Source organism: Saccostrea echinata, unplaced genomic scaffold, assembly GCF_033153115.1.
Source record: "Saccostrea echinata isolate AGI-Se365-2 ecotype Australia unplaced genomic scaffold, CSIRO_AGI_Sech_v1 ptg000025l, whole genome shotgun sequence".
In the NCBI taxonomy this organism is placed as follows: Eukaryota; Metazoa; Mollusca; class Bivalvia; order Ostreida; family Ostreidae; genus Saccostrea; species Saccostrea echinata.
In genome coordinates, this window is record NW_026889774.1 from 28490455 (window position 1) to 28508079 (window position 17625).

Genomic DNA, 17625 nt, shown 5'->3' on the forward strand with positions numbered 1-17625 from the left:
GAAGGTCAGAGGTCAAAGTAGATCTCTATATTAAATCCTTGTGGGGGACATATTTTCTCCCCTTGGTCTCATCTGGCTTATGCATCATCTAAAGAGTACCTTCAATGGCCTTTTGTTAAACAAGAGGCCCAAGGGCCTTAATGGTCACCTGAGTACTTGGAGGACATAAAGAGCATAAATTGATAGATGAAGCTTTGTTGCCCCAAAGCAATGGAAATAGGATTATCAGGATCAATGAAATAATCTAGTATTCAGTAACAACTCATAAGGTTCTAATCTATCCCCATTTATCACTATCACTATGCAGACTATTAAAAAATATTAGTGCTTCAGTACTATTTTTAACCCATATTCCTCTCACATTGGCCTCTCTTGGTCTTTGAAGAACATTTAATAAGATGAGTTACTTTTGGAAGAGTACTCAATGCTTATTACAATCTAATTAAAATTAGACTTGTATTTTCGCTCCTCTACTATACGCTGTATTGAAGCCTATAGTAGAGGAGCGAAAATACAAGTCTAATTTTAATTAGATTGTGCTTATTACAATCATGATGACAGTTGGACTGCTTGATGTCCCGGAGTAAAGAAGAAGATTTTTAAAGGTTGCATTATCTTTCATAATTGGTGGTTTTTTCAAGTGTCCTTTCAAGGGCTGTGGGCATTGAAATTTGCTGATTTTGTTTGCAACATCCTCACAATGTCAAGGTTTTGTGATTTCGGAACTCCATACAAACCCTTGACATAAGTCGTTATTTAAAAGTTGGGCAAGAAAGCTACTATTTCATTTGTTCCTGATCTAGGACTGGAACCAATCAGAAAACAGCTTTTATTGTAGGTAAGTTTTGTAAACAAATATGACTCGTCTTTTAAAATGGAAAGTGTCAATATTGTAGGATTTGTGACTAGTTACTTTAAATGAAACATCGGGGATTTATTTTTTTGAAGATCGTCCTCCTTACAATCACAAAAGATAAGCTCTGGACTAGGGCAATTTCATAATGACGGATTTGAAAAATATATTCTCATTGGTTAGTTTTTAATTACCCATTATGTCATGAGTAACCACAAGCCCACCTTTTAAATAACGACTTATGTCAAGGGTTTGTGTGGAGTTCTGAAATCACAAAACCTTGACATTGTGAGCATGTGTTTGCAACAGATGCATGTATGCCAAAACCAGATAAACAGAACCAGAAAAGTAAACATTAATTGGCAAAAAGATTATAAATGACAAATGATGTTGCTCATTAGACCTGAATCTCCACAATACAAACAACAACATAGATATTCAAAAGAAAGTCCCAAATAAAAACTCAAATGGCAAGTGTTTACTTTTATTGCAGTGGATCAAGACACTAGCCATATAGATTTCTTTCACCATTACCTGACAGGATGATAAACTAATTGTTGAAATGATTTTTTTGATTAATCAACAGTTTTTAAAGAACATTGTTCTTAGCACTTGTAAATTGGTATCTTCTTGATTTTGATATCCACTCACAATCAGAAATGTTTTAAGATCAATAATACTGGTCCATTGATAAATAAATCAGGAATGTTGCTTTAAGCAGTAAAATATTGGTCGGATTTGTTCACTGACTGCGGAGGAACTCCACAACTTTGGCTGCTTGAGTCTCCATCCACTTGGCGTTCAGTCGGATGTTCTCAATAGATTGCTGGACTTTTCTTTCAGCTGCTGGTGCAGGATGAGCTTCGAAGAATTTCTGTAACAATGAGAAAATCACAGGATTAAAGTTATACCCATGGGCAACAAAGCTAACCTGAGTAAACTTTATCTAATTGTAGATAAATGAACTTTTTGTTGCAACCATCATAAGACCATGATTAAAATCATTCAATTCTAATGCAGTAAATTGAGGCATGAGGTCAAATTTACCAAATATAACCTTGTTGTTCTAAGAGAATTTTTAAAAACTTTGTTTCCCTAATGAAGTCCCCCCCATCCAACCCCTATGGCTTTAATTTGATCAATCCTGAATCAATACAAGGAGATGTATGAATATTAAGTTGACTAACTTCATATCCATGAAAATCCCTCAGGTTCTTGAGAAGATGTTAATAAAAGTTTGAATCCCCTATTGTGATCCAAATCTACCTTTTGAACAATGATTTGAAGAAAATATTACACCCAGTAAGGAAGCTTTCACATGTTAAATACTTCCTGAACCATGGCTCTTTAAATATATATTAAATGACCTAATATTTTTTTCATTTTTTATTATCTCCCCTCATTATATAATTAGTTTGTGCGCTCTTTTGTGAAAAAGCCGGAAAATGTACAAATCTCGCGGGATTTCTGGGACAAATGTAACATAAACATGTATACAATATGTTGAATGTCGATGAACAATTCCTAAGAAAATGCAAATGAAATATTTTATTGTTATGGACTTTATATACATCAAGAGTAGGAATGACAACGATATCAATTTATATCTATTGTTGATCTCATGTATCTATTTATCGTATGGTACATCTAAATACACTTGCCAAGAAAATGTCATATTTTATATTAATGGATGATAAATTTAGGGTTCTCACTCTTACATATGTCTTTTAGTTCTTCTATTCTGTAATTGGAATGACAAATACATTTAACATTTAAAATTGGATTGAGATTGGCATGTTTTGTATTATCCTCAATGCCATGCTGTCCCAGTCAGATGACCAAACACGCCTCTAATTTTGAAGAGTTCACTAATGGAAATAGAACGTATTACCTATACTTCAGAATGTACATTTGTATGGTAACTTTTCCAACAATTAATTATCTGGATTAAATTTTTGTGTGATTCTTATACAAGTACTGATATTATTGGGGTTGCATAGTATGAAGTCCTCTTAAAATTTGGAATGGCTATCTAATGTTGTTTTTTTAACATTGTTTTGTAAAGTAAAAGCAAGTTTGCTACAAACTTCTTTAATATTTCATTTCTTTTAATATACAATGTATTTATAACTGAAATACATTACCTCTACTTCCTTGGCCCGGGCTTCTGTGACAAAGTTCTCTGTTGAAAGCTACAACACCAAGAAATACATGCTATATCTATGGATATAGATCACTGTATTCACATAATAGGAATAAAAATTTTGTTATCATACAGTGTATTTTTTAAAAGATCTGAGATTTGCAAAAACAAAATTTAAATGACTGCTAAATGTGGTATTCGTATAAATAAAGGTAATAAAAACGTGAAAATCAACATTCTCTTTACTTTTACTCTAAAGAGATGCATTATTGAAACTTTTTTTTATTCTATACAAAAGAACTGATAAACATAAGAATATTCTAGTGGACAATCTCCTACTCATAATGTCAACATAAACAACCCCTCAGCTCCCCTTGGCTAATGCTCCTCTAACATCAATACAACAGCAGACATACCTCCACAAGACGAGACAGTAGGAACCCTCCCTGGTATCTCTCGTGGAGTTCTGACCACTTGTCCTGGACAAACTGCCAACAGAGTTCTCTCCCCTGGACAGTCCCCGTAACTCCGCCGATCACAAACACGGTGTCCTGGGATCTCACTTTGTCAGACATGGCAAAATCTAACACTTTTTTCTTCAGATCCTCACTTTTGATGGAACCCATGCATCTGCTTAATCTGTTCTTCTCCTCTTGCATGTCTGCCTCATCATATAACTACAAAAATATCAACAAAGGATAGTATCATACAACATTGAAGTAGCGTCTTCAAATCATGTACATGCATATTATCAGACTAATAGAATTTAAATCAAATAATCAGTAACATGGATCTCTCTGCACTCAGCCATTTAAGTGGGTTATACATGTATCACAGAATTTCAGAACTTAGAATTAAGGAATTCATACAATCGAGTATAGTTAGTATTTAAGAGCCATTCTCTGTAATTACTTCATGGGTATTCAAGATGGACATGCACTAAATGTTGCAACTTTTCTATGGTCTGTTTGCTTAATTATTGGGAGATTGCTAACTTTCAAAAGCACAGAAAAAAGTGTAATTTTCATAAAGTAAGACCCAATTAAATGAATCCTTTAATACTGCTTTGCATTATTCCTTTTTTTTCTATCAGCATTTTACTCCCATACTAATAAATATACCTTCATCATTTTGTTAAAGTCATCTTCACCACCGTTCGCCATTACTGTCACATAAACCTATCAAGGAAATTTACAAACTGTATTATATCCATTTCAAGAGTAAGGATAATTTGATGCAAAGCAATAATTTCAAATGCTATTGGAAATTCCACCAATAATGTGAAAAATAGATTTGACATACAGAGCTTGACTGAAAAAAAGCAGATACATGTTCCACAGTTTATAAATGATGCATACTTTAACTAATACTATTCAAAACAACATTTTATCATTAATTAACTGGGGAAAAAGTTTCTTCTTTAACAAGACCTCTCCGTTCATACATGTAGATCTGGTACTCACCGGTGTCTTCAGATCTGCAGGGAGGGGAGTTTTTCCAGAGACATGGGCCTCAAACCTTTTCTTTGCCTCAGACACTGTCTCTTCATCTCCGTATTTACCGAGCTTGGTCAGAGCCAGGTCCCTCAACATGGCAGCTAGAGGTCCTGTAAAAGAATACAAATCTCATGGTCACAGGTTTGTCTCACAACATCCTAGCAATGAACAACAAATAAAGTAAGTAAACAACCAGAAAATATATTAGCATATAAAAGGTAATAAATATATGCAATTGCCATACAACACCTGGTATCTCGTGTCAAATAGAGAGGAAAAAAAAACTTTCCTAGTATTAATTAAGGTTTTTTCATTTCCATTTTGAAAAATAATGGAAAATCTGATAGTCATTTACATACACATACAATGTATGCAGGGGTGTGCAATTACAAAAATTAGTTACTAGCCCGTCGGGCTAGTGGCAGTAACAAAGTTACTAGCCCGAGGTTGCCAGTCACTAGCCTATTAACTACCGAAAACAATACATGTATAAGTATAACAAAAAGGTTAAAAAAAAACCATTTAAGTTGAAATAAATAAAACGAATAATGGTTTGCGCTTTGTTATTGTCAGGTATTTCTCCCTATATTTATCGACTATAATTATGTCACTGAAACGACTGGCGATAGCAACACACAAAACATATAGGTTAAAACGAATTAAAGATTATGATTTTACAACAAGGTTAATTCGTACATCAATTCAGTCGACGTAAATATACGTATACTTTCGTTTTAGATTTACTAGCCCGACGGGCTAACGCAGTATAGATTTATGATAGCCCGATCTCTAAAATTGGTAGCCCCGGGCGTCGGGCGATGGTAATTGCACACCCCTGGTATGAATGACTCAAGTAAAGATAAAAGCAAAATTGAAAATGTTGATGTTGCATTAAATCTCCCTCATGCTCTGGTTTCAAAAAAAAAAAATCAAAACCTTCTCCTTCTTTGGGATCCCAGCCCAGAGACTGTGCCACAGGTTTAAATAGTCGCCTGTTAAAGGCTTTGAAGTTCTCGAATCCATCTGTGTTCTGTAAGAGAATGCTGATCTGGCCCAGGCTACTGGCCAAGTCACTCCATACTGTGTAATTATCCTCGTTAACGAAGGATCCCACAACCTTCAGGACATCCACCGTGGAAATCATTCCAGCTCTAGCCTTAAAATATATTCCAAAGACAGACATTTATTACATCAAATTTCCACAAATTTAAACTGTAAATCAAAGACTATGATAAAAGTTTTCAGTAACTCTCATAAATCAGTTATAGGCATTGGGTTTTGTGATTTAAGCTGATCTGTGAAATAATTATTTCCATCTCTAATTAAATACATCTAACTTACTAATTCTAGAATTATTTCATAAATGTGACCTTTTTAAAATACAAAGTAAGCTAAACTTACAAGTGCAAACAGGTCACTCTGTAGACTGAGCCTGTCCCGTGGAGGGAGGGTTTTATTTTTGATGGCTGGTATGAATCTGTCCAGGGTCTCTGATGTATACTGAACTCTGTATACCCCTACAGACTCCATGTTCACCTGAAACAGAATGTAGCTGGTCATCACAATCAGGTACATGCAAAATTACCAAAATTCAGTATGAATAGAAATTTTGATGACCATCTAATTTTGGCATGTGGTGGTGTCATCATAGCTAACAACTGATTTATCCAAAAAAAAAATTTTACGAATTTCCCTAAAAATTTTACTGAAAGACGAAACTCAATCCTTCCTAAAATCACCTAATTCAGGAATTGCTATATTTAACAGTAACAACATAGCAATCTGTTAGTGACAATAAAATACATGTATGAGAATGATCATATACATGTATATGTACACAGCTAATTCATTTCTTTCCCAAGTTAATCTCTGCTTATTTTGTTGTGTCAGACACTGAGAATGAGGGTAAAACGTCAAGAATACAACCTTGACCCATTCCTCTGGTTTTACATTTGGAACGGCGACTTCCATAGTGGGTTTGTCTAGAAGTGTAACGACTGCTGGTTTGTTGGGTTGACTGGTTGTACTGATTGATATCGGCACCATCCAGGAGAACGATCCGTCTAAAATATTAGCACAGAAAAATACTGAGCTCCTCTTAAATGCTATAAAGTTAGTTTGTCTTCAGGAAGACTTCTGCTTAAGGCATTGCATTTTTTATCTAGCCTTTTTGACTGTTTATGTACAGAAGTCCCTTTGTATGAAATTCATGTTGTATATTTTAGATAGAAAAGCAACATGTTTGTGAAACACATGCTCTGGACTGAACAGTAAAACACGCTTATAGCAAACATGCTTATAATGAATTGAAGCTTACAGCAAAGGTATTTTCATTCCTTGTGACTTTAAAATACATGCATATTGTAAAATTAACAGATGTAATGAATTAGGCTTATAACAAAGCAAAATCGTCCATCCCTGGCACTTCATTACATATTGTGTTTTACTGTAGTCAGTTTTATATCACCTTCTCTGTGTAACCATCATTTGAAATTTATATCCCCTTATTCATGTAATAGTGAATTTGTGATCTTCAAAAAAAAATTAACTTTCAAGTACAAGTACATTAAGCATTTTGGTGATTTTTTATGAAAAATTTCAAGACAAGCCATTATCAATGAATATAAATGGGACAATTCAGAGTCTCCCTGATCTTAGGAATTTTTTTTTCTTTCTTTTTATACAATATGCACATGTACCTTTAGGTTGTACTCCATCAGCACAGAACTTTTCTTGTGTCAAGGTCAAAAGCCTGCTGTTGCCATCTTGTCTCTCACTAACCTGGTATCAACAATTCTTTATTGTTTTCAACATCATTCTCAAGCATATTAGAGCTACATGTAATCTTAGTTGATATTCATTCTCTAGCATATTAAAGATACATGTAACCTTAATTGATCTTGATAAACACTATACAAATTTACATGTTTTCATGCAACAGAATTCAATAAATATTAAATTCAAAATATTTCTGATTTTATACTGTTGATAAATGTCTGTAAAAATTATGGGTTTTTTTTTTTCAAGTTAGAAAAAGTCATATGAATCGAGTGTATTCTGCTCAGAGTTTATCCAGAAGATATTCCATATTCAATGTAAGTTTAAAATATTGAAAAGAAAAAAAATCCATTTTTTTTTAGGAACTTGCAGTTAAAGAAAATTTAAGAATCCAAGATAAACTTCATACATTTGACATAATATAGATTTATTAAAATGAACATGAGATAATCTCATTTAATTGAGTGAATAGCATCAAATAATTGGACAAAACTTGGTACAAGCTAACTAGTTCTATGAAAGTCAGCATCAGGATGAGTTAACAAGTATAGCAACTTCCTCTTCCTCTTTACATCCCGTTCAAGTGGAAACAATAGAAGCAGGTTAACCCACCCACCCTCCCACTTTTTAAATTAAGAAAACTATCAATTTGTTTTTTGTTTTTCTTTTACCACTTAATCTGCGCCAAGTATTTTATATTTTTTCGGTAAATTTCATGCTGCGGATTCAATCAAGCCAAGGCTGTTTTTCACATGCTTAGGACTTCTCATGTATTGATAGTGGCAGATTCACAACCAATGCCAATAGTTAATAAAGAAAGGTGGAGTTTTTAAAAGGATTTTTAAATAAACATATTAATATTTTTTCCCTTTATTAAATCTGTCGCAACTTTAAGCAGGAGGAGTCCGGGAAACTTTAAGCTGAACAAGGGTACATGCTTAAGCTGTTTGTCTCTGCCCTTCTGCATCAACGCATGAGGGGTGTCTCATGGCTGTGCATTAACATGGAAGTTAAATGCCCATTGAGGATATGTGTGGAATAAGTAAATTGCTTGGGGTCTGCAGCATTTCAGTGCTGAGACCCCCTCTACCTCTATGAAAGGAGGAGAGGCTACAGACTGGTTGGTGTTAAAATTCTAAACCAGGTAGCAAGTCAGAGGCAGGGTGGAAAAGCTGTGCAGCTTGTATGCCTAGCCACCATGTGTGTCAGGCATAGGGTTCCATGGCACTCGCATCTAAGCGAGGCCACTAGTTTGCCCGTTTGTTTATGGTATCCTAGTTGTCTCCCTTGACTTCTACAAAATTTGCAGCCATTTCCATCCAACGTTGTGTGTGTTGTACTATTATGATGTGATTTCTCAATAAATCATAAAAGGTAAAATTGGTGTTTTCGATTCTCACTGGCTAGAAAGCAGTTCAGTAGAACAATATGAGAAGGCAGAGAAAGCAAATCTATCACTGGCTGCAATATTCAATTAATGGGTTCATAATCTAACTTTCAAAGCAGTGAAAGTACTTTGTCCTTGCCTTCACAACTGGGTAACCCATTTGTTTGGTCCAGGTTGTCATGACATCTAGGACTGGTTTCCCACTGGCTTTTCCAAGGGACTCCCACAGGTCTTCAGTAACTGCATTTTTGTACTTAAATTTGGTCAGGTATTGGTTCATTCCTTTCTTAAAGCTCTGAAACAAACCAATAACATCTACTGATACTCATACAACATACACACAGTACAGAAAACCTTTATTTATATATGTAATTGTTATATGTTCTACTGTATATGTACATGTAGATATTCTTACATACTTTCCCTATCCTATATACATGTATAAGAAAGTCTAGGTTTGAGAAAGTCTAGCGATTTCTGAACTCACTTCATCTCCAATGTAGTTGTGTAACATTCTGATGACGGAGGCCCCCTTGCTGTAGGATATGGCATCAAAAATCTCATCTACCTCGTCAGGATGTCCGACTGGAATCTGAATAAAACTTCATTGTCAACAACATGCAGCAAATGAAGTAAATGAAACCAAGCTCATTTTAATTTTTTTTTTTTATAAAATCCCACACATCAACATTTTTTTTGGATTTTTGAAAACCACCCTTTTCATGAAACCACAACAACTTTCTCGTTAAGAGTGCACAGTCTTTTAAAAAAAGAAAAACTATCATCCAGATATTGTCTCCCTCTCATTCCAGTTCTTTAATACTTACATTACGCTAATTTCAGTCTGTGCTATGGAGGTCTCAAATTCAATGGTCCCCCAAACACACATACATACCCAGTATATATACACATAAAACAGTATTAAAAAACATTAAACTAGTTTCCTGACCTCTATGGCATGACTGTTATGTAGAGCATCCATCTCTAGGGCCCTGCCTAAGTCCTGGTTTACAAACTGTGTCCAGATATCAAACTCGGGGAAGCAGTAATCCACACATAGGTACTCAATCCAAGACGCAAAACCCTCATTTAGCCACAGGTGAGTCCACCATTCCTATCAGCAGGAAACAAATACTACATCAAAAAATAAGGTATGTTAAAACAAATATTTATTTTCCAATTTCAGCTGATATCCAACCATATCTTGAACAAGAGATGTTTGTGAAACACTTATGCCCCCCCCCCCCCTCCTTGGACATACATTATAGGGAGCACAAGCCTTTATTATGGGCACTATACATTATGGTCACTGTACACGGAAATGAAATTGACCTTTTGAACTTAAAATCAATAGGGGTCATCTACTGGTACTATCAACCAGAAATAGTCTTCTACATCACATCTTTGGCAAAAACATGTTTCTCATGATATATCAGTAATTAATTTGTTCAACATTTGCAGAGATAATGAATGGAAACTGCAAATAATTGGAATTTTTCTAAGTCCAAGGGGCATAACTCTGTCAAAAATAGCTCAATTGTACCCAAAACAGAACTTGACCTAGATATTCTTATGATAAATCTGTATACCAAATTTCTTTTCAGTATGTGCAACTTCTGCGAAGGAAATGAATGGAAAATACAAATAATTGGAATTTTTCTAAGTCCAAGGGGCATAACTCTGTCAAATATTGCTCGACTGTACCCAAAACAGAACTTTACCTATATATTCTTATGATAAATCTGTATAGCAAACTTCATCTCAGTATGTGCAACCTCTGCAAAGAAAATGAACGGAAACTGTTGGTGGACCAACAGACAGAAAGACTGACCGACAGACAGCAGCAAACCAATATGCCCTCCCTTCTTTGAAAGGGGGCATAATTGATGGATATAAAGCCATTTCAGGCTTTTTCAATGTTGGGCATATGTGTGCACCTGGGGGTTTGGACACAGAGTCTGTGGCTTAGTAATTGATTTTCTCATTTATTAACATTTTGAATTCAATTTATGTTTTCCCCTGTTTGCTGTCAGGTGAAATGTAGTCCTTTGCAATGTGGCTTAGGTATTTAGAAACACATTACATTTCAGTTCAATATCAAACAAGTCAAATTTTAAAATCATTTTTTATGACTTTTAAGTTTTCCTCTCAATTCTATGCTGGAAAATTGTTAGAGAATAGACTGGATTATATTCAAGAATATGGATGTTCTTGTATGTGCAGTCCTAGGTACAAGATTTACCATTGTGACTAGATTTCCAAACCACTGATGAGCCAGCTCATGCCCCACCACCAGCGCCACCCATTGCTTGGTTCTGGAGGAGGAGTTCTGTGGGTCAATCAACAGAGCTGTTTCTCTGTACGTCACAAGTCCCCAGTTCTCCATTGCACCTAGTGAAACAGTTCAGACAAAATCTCAAAAATTTAAAACATCAAAGACTATATATGTATAATAAAAAATGTCATTTACTGACCAGCTAATAACTGAATGAGCCATGAATTGATTTTCATTTCAATGGGTACCAACACAGCTTGTTAATTATGAAAATTGTACACGTATTTCACAATAAATAAGGCACTGTACAATTGTCAAATACAAATCAACTCTCACACTTCTACTTCAATCTTCTTTCATTACAATTCTCAATTTTCATTTAGATATACAGGTATGGCACAACTGCCACATGTATACAATCCAATTCAAACACCTGAGTTCTTCATTCATTAGAATTCTCAATCCTCACTCACATCAGGTAAATATAAAGTTTTTAAGACAGCAGTAATTTTTTTTCGTACAGTCCCAGTCAAACCTTACCTGCAGCAAAATCAGCAATAGCAATGAGATCTATTTTCGGTAGGGGATACGCAATCTGAAAATAATTCTTGTAAAATGGGAGAGTTTTCACAGCAACCTCTAGAGCATACTGTCCCTGTTCCTTCTTCCCCACAGGAGTGTAGACTCGAACCAGGACCCCGTCAGCATCCTTATCTTCCACATAATCGTACTCCCCAACAACGAACGCCAGCAGGTACGTAGACATGATAGGGGTCCGCTCATAGGAGACCACCTTCCATGTGTTGTCTTCAGGTAGATCACTCTCAGATTTTACTGGCTGAAAAAAATTAACATTAATTAAGTACTTTCAGTGCAAACAAAGAGAATCATTAGTCATGAACTATTATGAACTATTTTCACGTCATGTACTTCACTGTTAAATTCCAACACTCAATAGATTACTAGAATTTTCATGTCTAAACAAAGTCTTGACTGCAGATCAAATTTTCATAAATATTAATCTTTCATACTTATAGTTCAGATGCGGGACGGGGGAGAGAAAAACCTGTAAATGACTAAAAAATTAAAAGCTATAGATTTCAAAAGCAGTATTTTTTCCAATTTTGCAATCTATATCTTCAGTTCATGTTAATGGTTTTAAAATTCCTAACTACTGAATGTTCGTACCATATTAGAAAGAGCCACTCTATTTTTAGGAGCTACAAGGGTGACATCAAATGTGGCCTTTACAGCTGGTTCATCCCAGCAGGGGAATGCCCTACGAGCATCTGTTGCCTGCAAATTATAAACAAAAGTTTCAATTTACAACATGCACATAAAGAATTTTTAAAACTGGAATTCTTTAAGTCACTTTTTATTCGCAAGAACTTTTAGCATAATTATGCGAGACAAAAATTTCATTCTCAGATACACAAGTATTTTATTATTAAAAACTATATACATGTATAATAAATACCAAAATTTGTGAAAATTTTGACTCGTTATAAATACAGTAAAACTCGGTTATAACGAAGTCACTGGGACCTGTGAAATTACTTCGCTATATCTGTAATTCGTTATATCTGTATAAGAAATTAGCTGGGGATCCAAGAAAAATTCGCAATATCCGTGAATTCGCTATATCCGTGTTCGTACTAAACGAGTTTTACTGTATCATCGCAAAAAAGGTGTCATGAAAACTTAGTGACCTACAGTACTCAATGCTTACACCCAACCTTAATCAAGATTGTTTTACAGAATCATTTGTTAATTCTATGGCAACATATTACATAACTGAAAAACTTTTGATGTAATGAATTTATTCACTAGATGACATACATCAGCACCCAGGCGTCCACCCTATCTACTTAAATCAGATTATTAATCATTGTTTCAAACTTCAGTCACCTTATCAAAAATTCTCTTTCTTAAAAAAGTTTTACAGATGAATGTTGTGTATCTGTTTTGAAAATTCCTTAATTTTAAGATATATTGTTCATGATTTTTTAAATAAATAACCTCAAATTGTGTGACCGCTCCAAACATTTCCTCCCCCGATGGCGAGGTGTACTTGCTTCTGTAGAAACCCTTCATCTTGTCGTTCAGCTGACCAGTGAAATCAATGGACAGTTGACCACTTCCTGGCTAAAAATAACAAAAAAACTGACCAGTAAAGACATTAGATTTTTAATATTCGAGAAATTAATGACTGGTCTCTCAATTTTTATAAATATTGTAATGAACTATCAAGAAACCATGTGAGATGGTATGCAAATTGCAAAGTATTCAGTTTGATAAATTACATTACATTTATGATCATCATTAAGTTACCTGAATAGTAAACAAAGTAATGAGATGCAGGCATGCCCCTACAAATTATTTTCAAATTCAAAGGCAATAGTCAAAGTCCACAGACAAACAGATACCTGAATAGTTGTGAAATGTCTATTCCAAATCTAACAAAATGCTACTTCATTTGCACAAGCTATCACACATACCTGAAGAGCACTAGGGAACGATAAAACCACCACGGCATTCTCTGGTTCAAATTTCACCTCAGCTTTTATGCTCTGGTCTCCAGCATCTAAACAATTCAGAAAAATAACATCAGGATTAAAACTGTTCAATAATACCCCTACCCTCTACCTTACCTTGGTTTCTTGAGATTAACATAAGTGTATAAATAATATTCAACTCCTTTTCTCTTTAGGACAAAGAGAAAATTTGGGCAAGAGGCATACAGAATAAAATATGAATAGTTAAGACTTTATACATACAGGTAAACTTCGTTATCTCGACATTGACGGTACCATCGGAAAATGTCGAGATATCCGAGGTGTCGAGATATCAGAGTTGAGACTTTACAAAGTTTTCCATCGTGTTTAACTTGCTTTTTTGTCAGAGCAGGATACGAAATGCGCTCTATAAACTTCAAACTGTGTAAAGTCGACATCCGAGATACGGAAAAAATTAAATGCGTAATTATTTTTTTCTTATTCCATTCAGGAAGAATGTACTTTAAAATTATTTTTTAAAGAGATTTGTGTATCTAAACTAACGTAGTGATGTTACAGATGCCTGAATTACGACTGATTCGGTTTATCGTGTCGTTAATTGGATTGTTTTCTGTTGAATGCATTTTAACGACAAAATATCATTAAAACATCTTTCATCACTTTGAATTTATTCAGTATGTTTGGTATTCAATTTAGTTACCTTTTTCCAATTTAAAAATTATGTTAGGTTTTGATATAAATAAACTCCTCTACATCTGCACAGAATCGTGTAGATTTATCAATGATATTACCCAAGCTGAACGATTAAGCAATTTATAGACGCCGAAGGGGCTTTGGATTCACCTTCAAACACAATCCATAGAATTAATTAAGCAATGCGCAGTCAAAACATGGGTGTGACAGGTGTGAATTTTTGACGACATGGAAATACTAAGAGTTAGGTTCAGTAGAGCAGAAAATTGCCGATGTCGAGATAAACAAGGTAAATTTTGCTCTTGGGACTGTGAATATACGTCGAGATAACCCGGTTTGTCGACATTACCGAGGTCGACATATCAGAGTTTTTGCAAATCATTTATATAGTAAATCATGCCGGGACCGCGGACGGACGTCGACATATCCCAGGTTGTCGACATATCCGATGTCGAGATACCGAAGTTTTCCTGTATATGTAGTAGTTACCTGAGGCTTTATAAGAAGCTGACTGGATCTCAATCTCTTCACTGTTTAAAGTAATGCTGTTTGTGCTGGTAATGACCTGGAAAGCAGAAGAAAATTCAATGTTATTCAGGGCTTACTGTATTGTAAAGACTCTGATGGCAACAGGTTGTTTGACTGTTCTTTGCCAATGGAACTTGTATGTTTCAGAAAAACTGTATAAATCACATATATGTTTCAATAGAGTATCTCAAAGTTAGAAGAAAAGAAATAGTATTTAGGCCTGAATATCGCCAGCTATGATACGTATCATGATACTGTCATGCGATACAACATGTATCATGACACAGCTGTCAACAATTAAATTAACTAATATCTTTACATATTCTTGTTTGCTAACCTCCATAATTATAGAAAATATAAAAGGAATATCTTGATACCCCTAACCAAAATTATTTATAGGTAGACTTGTAGTCTTAGCATTAAAAATACCAGTCAAAATAACATAAATTGGCATTTTCTCAAATTTTGCATTGCCTAGTGGTTCAAAATAAGTGAATGATCATGCATACATTTCTAAATCTTAAAAATCACCCAAAGATAACAAAATAATACAAGCAATAATTGAGCTCGCTATACTTTACAGGGCTTAATCTTGTTATGAGATTCCTAAAAATTCTATATTTTTATCAACTGCTTCTAACACAGAATTTTGGAAATATAATTTCATTTTCTTCTGAGGTTTTGAGGATCAAATTCGAATGATTTTTTTTTCTTCCCTGTTTAAAAATAATATCTACTTCAAAGAAATCACCAGTTCCATGCCCAATAGGGTATTGCAAAGCTGGTAAAAATTACTATCAGGCTTGTGAGAACTATAATAAGCTTAATGGGCTTGTAAACTATACTGCAGCTTCTAAGAATGAATAATATATTTCAGGTCAAATCAAAAATTACTGAAGAGCTGAAATTGAACTTCAACTAATGTAAATAATGTAACTTTCTACAAGTTCTTGAATAATTAATTAATAAGTTTAAGAACCAATTATTTAATTAGGTTAAATAATAAATTCATGGTGTAAAAAAGTTTGAGTGGTTAAAAATTAAGTCCATGAAAGCTCTAGCCCAAAAGCCTGGTAAAAAAAAAAAAAACAGAGTAGCTGACACAGTACTGAAGGATGGGGTCAAAAATCAGACTACTGATACAGGGGTCAAATTAATCAGTAATGAAGTAGGATTTTATTAACTTCACCATTGTTGTAGATTTTCATAAGATTATAATAATAACTTAAAAATTCAATTGAAATTTAAAAATAAACACTGTAAACAAAATATAAAATTTACTCTGTATTTTAGATTTATAATCGAGGACATTATAGCAATGCCTGAATTTAACAAGGTTCGAAGTTGACAGTGACACACAAAATAACATCATATATCCTAGTAGTTGATTTTCAAAACATTAAGATTTTCAAAATGCTTCATCAGTATCCTTTATTTGTATAGAAAAATTTTCTAATTACTTTCTTTTGTTTGATTCAGAGAGTGTGTCTTTTAAACCAAGGCAATTTCTGTATTCTTTTCTGTAACATAAATTCAATATTGAAGTGCTATGCGCATGACTTGCATTTTAGGCCTCCGCACATGACCCCATCTTAAAAAAGATTTATTGCGCAGACTGTAATTCATTCAATTACCATAGCTTGCATATTGACATGCACAGACTTAATTCAGGTAAACAATGTGCTATTCAATTACACATTAAAGCACTAAAAGATTTTTTTAAAAACTAGTATCATGTCCCTGACCTATTTCTTGTGATATTCTCATTTCCTTCAGAGACAGCATTGAGTCTGCATATATCTTGACAATTACGTAATCTGTGTTAACAGAGAGCCTGGTGATGGGTGACATCAGTTTATTCAAAAGTATTAAAATTAAATGGGCTAAAAGTCAGGGGGAAAACACTACCACCTGTATAGACCAGACAAAATTAAAAAATACAACTTCAAGAAAAAAAAAAATAGTTACTACAAACTTCAAAAGTTGCTGTTTAAGATATTATTTTTTCTTATTCATATTCCCATTTTAATTTTCTTTCTACTTTCACTTCTATCAGGAAGTTTATTTCATATGCATTTTTTTGCAAACAAACTTTTATCATATGTCAATTAATTCCCTAATAGAATTTGGTTTAGACAAAGCTGTATAATTTAAAACATGACATATTGTTCTGATTTTATTTGACACAGAAACGCTATAGTTAAATGCTTCGACTGAAATAAATTAATACTGTGAATTATGTCACCCTAATTATAAACAGTACGTTGTTTTTTCAATGATTTAAATATTTTGAATATTCATATGACTCTATTCCTTTTTCGTGTTTTCATTTCAAACAATTAATTTTTCACTGAATAATTGTTCGAAATGAAAATCCAGGTTTACTCTAAATATATACTCCCAAATTTCAAAGTTGTACTCCGAATTGCACTTTTTTAAAGTGTATTCCTTCATTTTGATTGCAAATTATAATTTAATAGTTGCCTGGTCCACCATCTGCACCCATTTTAAAAATATTTATACCTTGACATCAATGGTTTCATGTCCTTTGAAGGTGAATTTTTGTAGATCTGGTTGTAGACGCAGGTTGTAGTTCTCTGGTTTAACGTCTGTCGGTAATCTCTTGAATTCTTTCTTCCCCGGCATTGTACAAAATGTATGTCGTCTGGCCTGAAAATGAGCTCCGGAAGTGCTTGAAATAACTTCCGCTGTTGTTCTGAATGAAAATGACGCGCAGGTTAAGGTTTGTTTAGTTCTTAGAATGGTAGATTCTGAAACAGAGTGAAGTAGATTCGGCAATTTAAACTTGATGACAACTTTCAATAATGACATCAAGCATGCAGATGCTTGCAAACTTGGTAAAATCTTACCAAACCTGCAAAAAGTTACATAAAAATTTTTTCACGTGGGTTTAAACAGGAAATGAGCTTTCAACCCAAAAGTTAGAGTTTTTCGA

The 17625-nt window shown here is 34.0% G+C and overlaps 1 protein-coding gene across 1 annotated transcript; it reads right to left on the bottom strand.

Moving 5' to 3' along the window:
* Positions 1 to 1323: 1323 nt before the first annotated feature.
* On the bottom strand, positions 1324 to 17592 carry LOC133192316 (puromycin-sensitive aminopeptidase-like). The gene is made up of 19 exons (XM_061328331.1): positions 17193 to 17592; positions 14631 to 14706; positions 13431 to 13516; positions 12952 to 13077; positions 12121 to 12228; positions 11473 to 11770; positions 10900 to 11048; positions 9607 to 9771; positions 9145 to 9249; positions 8797 to 8952; positions 7192 to 7273; positions 6419 to 6555; positions 5894 to 6028; positions 5429 to 5648; positions 4460 to 4602; positions 4118 to 4174; positions 3413 to 3673; positions 2998 to 3045; positions 1324 to 1727 (listed from the first exon to the last, which is right to left on the bottom strand). The coding sequence occupies exons 1-19, from the start codon at positions 17499 to 17501 to the stop codon at positions 1596 to 1598; spliced, it is 2793 nt and encodes a 930-aa protein (XP_061184315.1). The 5' UTR covers positions 17502 to 17592; the 3' UTR covers positions 1324 to 1595.
* Positions 17593 to 17625: the final 33 nt, after the last annotated feature.